Raw genomic sequence first — 9,360 nt, 5'->3', positions numbered from 1 at the left:
ATGTTTCAATTACGATTAATGATAATACGGTATAAGAATAGTGCATTTAATGCGTCCCCACTTAAATGCTAATAGTTTGATTGAGTCGTGAATCGTTGTGTGGATTTCTTATCTTATATAACACGTCGTTCCTCGCCAAACTCCAGACAGTGTTTCCGCTATGTAAAGTGCATGAGGAAAGTAATCGTTAATTAATCGCTCATCGTGCGGTTTTAAATCTGAAAATTCAGTCTAAAAATTATAAATATATATTACGATTTGATTTCAATCAAGAGATTAAAGAAAAATGCTAGAATTAGGATAAGTGCGGAAAATAATCACCCTATCAGCAACAACAACAACAAAGCCAAGAACAACTGTTCGACGAAAAAGGATCTATATGACCACTAACGTGTTCAATAACGTGTTCAATAATCCATTCCTTTGTTTAATAAGGCAATTTTTTTCATTAAAATATATAGATGCCGAATATCTTGTTATTTATTTGTTAAAAATTCCTTTGACAATTCTATCGATATTTATTGTGTGGAAGGCATATCAGTTACGTAACAAGCTAATTGCGCATGGTTGCTAATTATGTTGTATGGGTGAGGCCGTACTGCAAAACGGGCCAACATGAGACTCTGGATTTAGCCCTTAAAAAGTTACCTTGAGAATAAGCGGCGAATAGTGATATGATGAGGTTACAACTTCTTAGACCGGCATAATCGCGGACAAGTTTTTTTAACTGAAACGACAGATCTTTCGTTTAATTATTATTAAACCAAGCTGGTTGTTTAACATAATAATTAAAAAATTATGCAGTTTACATATTAAAAGTTATTGTGAATTTGTTATAAAGCGAATTTAAATTCAAACGCTATATGCTGCTGTTGGATTGAATTCGATTATTATAAAAAAAATAATAAATAAAACAATTTAAGGGTTAAAATCCCACAGGCGTAAGTTTGAAAGATCTAACTTGTCGGGTAAAATGTGCAGGCGTAAGTTTGAAAGATCTATTTGTCGGGTAAAATGTGGAGGTTTTATTCTGATGTGGAATAAAACCTCCTATTTGTTAATAAAATTGTATGATATATAAAAATTATATATTATATATCATATATAATTTTCAACTTTTGAAAAATCTTTGATCTGCTAAAATCAGGTTGTTGCAGTTATTGTTAAATTCAAACAATATGAATTGAACATTTTAAAATAAAACAATTTGGGGGTTTTATTCCACATCAGTGAAAATGCGTAAGTTTAAAGGATCTAATTGTGATGCTTGTTAATAGAAATACAAGTCAGACTTTTATCTATATACTTAAACAAATATATTTATAAAAATATTCTGATCGTGTTTTTAAACAATTTTATTAACAAATAGGACAAAAAATAAAATAAAAAGGTGTCCCATCTTCCCCCATCATACTATATAACTACACTAACCTGGTTACACGTCTCGGGCTCGTCTCGGGTCCAGTGACGAAGCAATAAACCTCCGGAAATTTTCCATTCATTTCCTTTAAAATTATATATGATAAAAATCCAAAATCGTAAACAAATAGGTTATTCTTATGTTTACTAAAAGTATTTACAGAATCGCTTTTCGTATTAATACCACAGTAAAACAATTAGAGTAAAAATCGGTCCGGGTAGTTTTGGCCATGCGAGCCAATGCTACTACGCGTACAGTAAGGTCGGACCAAATTTTACCCGACACCGGTACAGTAGTTAACACGTTGTTAATTTTTACGTTTTACCATATTTATTTACCTTCGTTACCTTGGTATTCTTTCAATCTGGGTAAATCAACGGGTTTTACTATTTCTCCATCAGGTATGCTCAAGGGGCTCACATTGTTACTGAAATATCCTTCATCATTGTTGTCGTCAACTTTCCTCCTGTTATCTGTTTATATATTTCAGTAATACAGTTAGTCTCTTATAAGCTGGCATAATGTCGCAATGATTTGAAGCTTAAGTTTTACATTATACAGTAGTGTGGGGGAAGATGGGACACCTTTTAACTCGATTTTCCCGACCCATTTAGTAGTTAACAAAGAACATTCAAATAATTACGAAACTATATCCTCACGACTCCGATAGACCGTTGTTAATTGTTTAAAACACGGTCAGGATAGTTTGATATTATGTGCTAAAGGTGTCCCATCTTTCCCCACCTTATTATATTTAAAACAAAAAAGTGGATTTTCGCATCCTCTGAACATACACATTCAGATAGGGAATTGCGTTTATTTAAACTTAATGATGAAAGCAGAATCGTTAAATACGTAGTAATCCCATACGTACTTGGAGTCGTATATTTTATCTCATTCTCAGCCCACGTAGGTGCTGGAAGATGTTGAATCTGACAAAAATCAGGTTTATGTCGGCTATTGTTGTTGTTGACATCGTTTTCGTGCCAACTGCCGCCATTTTGTAGCGTCAGCGGATCTGTTTTTAAATTAAATTCACATTGCTACTTGGTTAACTAGGTATTTAAATAAATTGTTGGTTAATAGATTACTCAGTTCTTCTTTTGTACGCCCTCAGCCTTAGTTTAGACTGGCTTAAATGGCAGACATTATATCGTGTTGCTTCCCTTCGTTCGTTAAATGACATGATCTGTGGTTTTTAAAGAGATAAATAAAATAATCTGGAAATTGTAAACCAGCTTTGGGGGTCTTAACCAAACAACACAAACATACAGGCATTTACCTAGTTGTGAATATTAAAGTACAAATAATTAATTCAATAAACCTTAGACTTATATATCTTTAGCTTGGTGCAAATCTGTTTATAACTCGACAAGCACTAAACTATTTCTCCAACAAAACGAATCAGCACTTACAGCAATAGTAGGCTAATTATAAAATCTCTAAACTTCTGGTTCCTTATACTACTACTTGTAGTAACTATGTTATCTTTTACCAAATCACATCTTTACAGAAGCAAAACCTAAGACAACTTGTCTCTATTCCATTTTTTCGGTGCTAGTGAAGAATTGCACCTTTTTTTTATTCTTTTTAGCTTTTCTTAATATCTACGATCCCTGAACGCATAAGCCTTTAGACAAGTTTTACATGACTTCAACCTAAACCTTATAACTGCGGGGGAAACTCTCTAGCGCGCCCAATTGTATTTACCTTTCCCTTTTTCCTTGAGTTAGATTAAGTATACCACTTGCTGCCAGTGCTGAGTATATGGGTTAGGCCGCTAGGGGAAGGTGACAAGACAACTTTTTCTTATTTTATTTTTTATTCTATCTAGACTTTTCTAAACATCTACATTCCCTGAACGCACGAATCCTTTAAGAAAGTTCTACACGGTCTGAACCTCTCACTAGTAGGGAAAAAATCACGCTAGAAACGAATTCCTCCTCTCCTCTTCTTCTCTTCTCCTTCTCTCACTGATGAGTGAAACAAAAAACTCTGTAGCGACGTGCTGTATATAAGGAACAGTCCAGACGGAACAATATATTGTTACTTACGTTTTGACCACCATGCCAGTGGAGCTTCTGTATATTCCAACGATGACATGTTAACATTTAACTTTATAGCAAGTAAAATAAAGCAATTGTTTTAAAAACAAACATAACTTAAAACAAACTTGCCCGGACAAAAAGTGTTAGGTATAATAGAGTGGGGGAAGATGGGACACCTTTAACACTCAAAATCCAAACACCTGATGGTGTTTTAAACAAATAATAACGGTCTATTGGAGTCGTAAAGATACGGTTTAATAATTATTTAAATGTTCTTTGTTTACTACCAAATGGGACGAGTAAATAGAATAAAAAGGTGTCCCATCTTCCCCTACACTACTTTTTTAAACAAACGAATATTGTAAAAAATAATATAAGTTTCTTATTTAAATATAACACTAGAACATATACAGGTTGTCAAGCAATCCGCTTTTTATAGAAATATGGTTCTTCGGTGTTAGCAGGACAACCTTAAATACGACTCAAAGGGAACCTGTTATCGCCACAAGAACGTCAACGTACCTCCATATTTATATTTAATACCCGGTCTCCACTAACATGGTCATATATTATTCCTTTTTTCCAAGATAGAAAGCGCAACATTATCGACGGGAAATTGAGATATTGCAAACGGAAGTTTAAATAGGTATTTTACACCGGGGTATCCCATAATACGTATATACTAAACTTAATAAACACTGTTGTAAATGTTTTTGTATTTCTTAAACCGTGATCCTCGACACAAGAACTAAACTGATGATTCTCCACAACCATGTATACGGTTTAGTTTATATATCCTTTCCCTTTTGACAATTTGTACAACATTTTTTTACAATATGGTATTCATTCGTATCATGTGACATAGGACACCTGTCGGAGATTTAAAGATCTACCTCTAACAACCTTACATGAAAAGGTATATTATATTACAATCTGCGCACAGACATTCAAATAAATATTACAACACAACATCAGCTGATTTTGATGCAACCACGTTTATCATTTACTGCATTTCGCAGCATCAATCATTTACTTTAACCACGTAAATATTAATATGGGAGCCTGCCGTTCAGTTAAGAGCTTTCCTGGCCTTTAACGCAAACGCTGCTGTGTGATGAAATTTTATCTTCCTTAACCATCCCAGTTTATAGGGCGACATCAGTGACATTATGTTTCATGGAAAATGCCTGGTCATGCCCAAAGTTATTGGATGGCTTCTTTGATAGAAGTCAAACTAATAAAATATTGTTTATGGTCGTACGACGGACAATGACTTTCCCTTCCCAGCTCCACAATAGAATATAGAATATATATTACCAAGTAGTGATATTACGCCACACTAGGGTTTGTCATTGCTCCACCCTTCAGCTGTGGTGTTGGATTCCACGGGTAACTTTAGTCAATATACTTCATTCAAGCTCGGTAATGTTTCACAACCGCATAAAGAAGGTGACCAAAATGATGTAAGATTGTATATATAGGCAACAAATTTAACTTATCTAGTAACTTGGACATAACATAAATACTCAATGGTTAGACAAGAATCACCATGCAAGCAGACATGACGTAATTCATAACGGTCATCCCTTTTGTTTAAAACGTTATTTCTTTTCTTTTTATCAATATTTTGAAAGCTTATATTTATTTTTTTTTAGATATTTTAGAAGGTTTTTTATATTAAGCTTCAAGAAAAAGGTGTGGATTTCTGTATCGTATGTTTACCAACGTTTTCTAAGTTGATGACAAGTACACGTACGTGAGCCAACTTGTCCGTTAAGTAATCATTAGTAACTAACACTATACATCACTAAATTAGAGATCGTGGACAATCAGGACAAAACAATTTGAACTCCGGGTATTCATACACGATATTCAGTGATAGCATATTCGTGATTATGAATGATTTAAAAGTTCGTGCAAATATATGTTTTTAAAGGGGCATTTAAATCGTCTATAAATATTTGTACATTGTGATCATAAAACAGGTTAATATTTAAATGTATACTAGGAAACGATTAAGCTGGAGTTGATTTCATTTCAGCCAGTTATATGTCATCGATATTATACATTAAAGCAACAATTTTTACTCGTATGTTACAGCAACGCCTTCACAGTCTAACCGAGGTTGTTCAGGACCGCAAGAATTGGCGACGTATTAAACGTAGACAAATGAATACATATGGTTATGTTACCTATATGCAATCTTGCATCATTTTGGTCACCTTCTTTATGCGGTTGTGAAACATTACCGAGCTTGAATGATGTGTGTTCACGTCACCCGTGTAATCCAACACCGCAGGTGAAAGGTGGAGAAATAACAAACCCTAGTGTGGCGTAATATCCAACTGAAAGCGTTTGCGTTTGAGCCACGAAAATTTAACTGAACGGTAGGCTTGCATATTAATATTTACGTGGTCAAAGTGAATTTATTTGAATGTCTGTGCGCAGATTGTAATATAATATACCTTTTCATGTAAGGTTGTAAAAGGTAGATCTGTAAAGCTAGAACCCCCACAGGTGTTCTATGTCACATGATTGATCATTGGGATGCTATCATATTAAAAAAAACACACTATTGTACAGATTGTCAAAAGAGGAAGAATATGAAACTACCCAGCATGTATAGTTGTGGAGAATCAGCAGTTTAGTTCTTGTGTCGAGGATCACGGTTTAAAAATTACAAAAACATTTACAACAGTGTTTATTAAGTTTAGTATACGTAGGTGGGATAGCCCGGTGTAATAGACCTTGATAAACTTTCGCTTGCAATAATTTAATTTCCCGCCGATAATGTTGCGCTTTCTATCTTGGAAAAAAGGAATAATATATGACTATGTTAGTGGATACCGGGTATTAAATATAAATATGGAGGTAACGTTGACGCTCTTGTGGCGATAACAGGTTCCCTTTGAGTCGTATATAAGGTTGTCCTGCTAACACCGAAGAACCATATTTCTATAAAAAGCGGATTGCTTGACAACCTGCATATGTTCTAGTGTTATATTTAAATAAGAAACTTAAATTATTTTTTACAATATTCGTTTGTTTAAAAAAGTAGTGTAGGGGAAGATGGGACACCTTTTTATTCTATTTACTCGTCCCATTTGGTAGTAAACAAAAAACATTTAAAAAATTATTAAACCGTACCCTCACGAGTCTCATAGACTGTTATTATTTGTTTAAAACACCATCAGGTGTTTGGATTTTGAGTGTTAAAGGTGTCCCATCTTCCCCCACTCTATTATACCTAACACTTTTTGTCCGGGCAAGTTTTGTTTTAAGTTATGTTTGTTTTTAAAACAATTGCTTTATTTTACTTGCTATAAAGTTAAATGTTAACATGTCATCGTTGGAATATACAGAAGCTCCACTGGCATGGTGGTCAAAACGTAAGTAACAATATTGTTCCCTCTGTACTAATGCTCGTTATATACAGCACGTCGCTACAGAGTTTTTTGTTTCACTCATCAGTGAGAGAAGGAGAAGAGGAGAGGGGGATTCGTTTCTAGCGTGATTTTTCTTTCCCTACTAGTGAGAGGTCCAGGCTGTTTAGAACTTACTTAAAGGATTCGTGCGTTCAGGGAATGTAGATGTTTACGACCATAAATAATATTTTATTAGTTTGGCTTCTATCGAATATCGAATAAGGCAATCCACTAGCTGTGGGCATGTTCCATAAAATACAGTGTCACCAAAAAATAGAGTACTGATGTCGCCCTTTAAATTGTGAATATTGAGGAACATAACATTGCAACACACTGCGTTTGCGTTAAACTGTTAAAGGAAAGAAGTGTTTTAACTGAATGACAGGCTCCCATATTAATATTTACGTTGTAAAAGTAAATGATTGATGCTGCAAAATGCAGTAAATGATAAACGTGGTTGCATTAAATGTTATGTTGTAATATTTAATTGAATGTTTGTATGCAGATTTTAGTATAATATACCTTCCTTGTAAGGTTGTAAAGATAGATCTTTAACTCCCCACGTGATGTCACACGATAGGAATGAATATCATATTGTAAAAAATTGTTGAACAGATTGTCAAAAAAGAAAGAATGTGTTAATTAACCCGAAAAGTTGTGAAAAATCCGGGTTTAAAAAATACAAAAACATTTATACAAATGTTTATTAAGTTTAGTATTAAAGGTATAATGGAATACCCCGGTGTAATAGGCCTTGGTAAACTTTCGCTTGCAATAATTCCAGTTTCACATTGATAGTTTTGCACACTCTGTCTCAAAATTTGCATAGTAGGCCCCATGACTATGGATAGTTGAAACTTGGTATTAAATATAAATATGAAGGGTACGTTTCGGTTTTTGTGGCGATAACAGTTCCCTTTGAGCCGTAACATATTTTTTAAGGTTAACTTGTAGCACCCAAGAACCATATACTTGTTAACGGTCTATGGTTAACAACGGTCCAGGTAAGTCGTGAGGATACGGTTTTATATTTCTGTGAATTTTATTTGTGTACTACAAAACGGAACGAGTAAATTAAATGAAAAGGTGTCCCATCTTCCCCCACCCCAAATTATTCTTGTTTTATATTACGGTATTTGTTTGTTAAACGTTTTATACTTTTCATTCAGGGGTAAGCTTTGTTTTAAGATAACAACGTGCTTTGTTCTATTTGCTGTGGGGTTTATTGTTAACATATATCATCTGGGGAACATACAGAAGCTTCAGCGGCAATGTCAAAACGTAAGTAAAAACCTGGTTTCCTTTGCACTGTTTTCGATAAAACACGCCGACCTCTTACGCACCATCTCTCTTGACTCCTGGTGGAAAAAATGAAGGGGAAGTAAATAGAGGTGGGGGCGCTAGGGAGTTTCTTCAGCCAAAGGTTCATATGGAATGTAAATGTTTAGGAAAAAGGAAAGAATAAAATTTGAATAAGGACAAGTTGTCTTTGATTTGGCTTCTGAAAAGAGCAGATTTGGTGATTATTGGTTGGCCTAAGGTTTCTAAAATAATTATTCTTCTAATCAAATATTCACAACTGGGTGAATGTCTATATATATTTGTGCTGTTTGGTTGAAACCCTTAAGGCTGTTTTACTGCTACCAAGTTATTAGGTTCAATCATAACCGTCATACAAAGCAGCAAAAATATTAACATTTCTGCGCCAGTCCAAATTCCATCATTGTGTATATATGGACAAATGAATGCATTTGGTGTTACCTATATGTTACCTATATACAATCTTACATCATCTTGATCACGTTTTTTTATGCGGTGGTGAAACTTTACCGAGCTTGAATGATGTTCATTCAAGTCACCCGTGGAATCCAACGCCGCTGGTTTTGTTGTTGTTTTTAGGGCGATTTTTTTCCGCACTTATCTCAATTCTCAATTCTAGCATTTATTCTTTAATCTCTTAATTGAAATCAATTCATATTATATATTTATAATTTTTAGACTAAATTTTCAGATTTAAAACCGCACAATTAGCGTGTGTGCACCGAAGCGTAGACGAGTGCCTTTTTCTTATCGTTATCTTCGGTATAAACACCGCTTCTCTTGTTTCTTCGCTCTTTTAGTTTACCGCTCGCAATAAATCATTATGCAGCCGCCAAAATATGAATAATATTAACTTCTAACATTACCTATAATACTGCGTGATTACGGTTTATCCAAATTCACAAAAACAAACGTCTTTAAGCGACGACAAGGTTAACTAGTGTTAGTTTACATGTCAACACATGGTACAGGAGTTGTACAAAGCGTATTTACACATATTCTTTACCTAACTTTCATTCCTTATACGTCTTAAGTTTAATGATTTATAATACACGAATACATGCATTCTATCTTACTGCCCCGCAGTCACCAATGGCGACTGAAATCCGCTTTGTTGGTTACTTTTGATTTGTTTTTGATCGATCTC

General features: G+C 34.3%; 1 protein-coding gene across 1 annotated transcript; it reads right to left on the bottom strand.

The window, feature by feature from the left end:
• Window positions 1-1,098: 1,098 nt before the first annotated feature.
• On the bottom strand, window positions 1,099-3,592 carry LOC104265683. The gene is made up of 5 exons (XM_009860228.3): window positions 3,475-3,592; window positions 2,295-2,438; window positions 1,759-1,893; window positions 1,432-1,505; window positions 1,099-1,137 (listed from the first exon to the last, which is right to left on the bottom strand). Exons 1-5 carry the CDS (start codon window positions 3,521-3,523, stop codon window positions 1,099-1,101), a joined length of 441 nt encoding a protein of 146 aa, XP_009858530.2. The 5' UTR covers window positions 3,524-3,592.
• Between the last annotated feature and the right edge of the window lie 5,768 nt (window positions 3,593-9,360).

Source organism: Ciona intestinalis, unplaced genomic scaffold (genome assembly GCF_000224145.3).
Source record: "Ciona intestinalis unplaced genomic scaffold, KH HT000370.1, whole genome shotgun sequence".
Lineage (NCBI taxonomy): Eukaryota > Metazoa > Chordata > Ascidiacea > Phlebobranchia > Cionidae > Ciona > Ciona intestinalis.
This window is presented reverse-complemented; position numbering and strand designations above follow the sequence as displayed.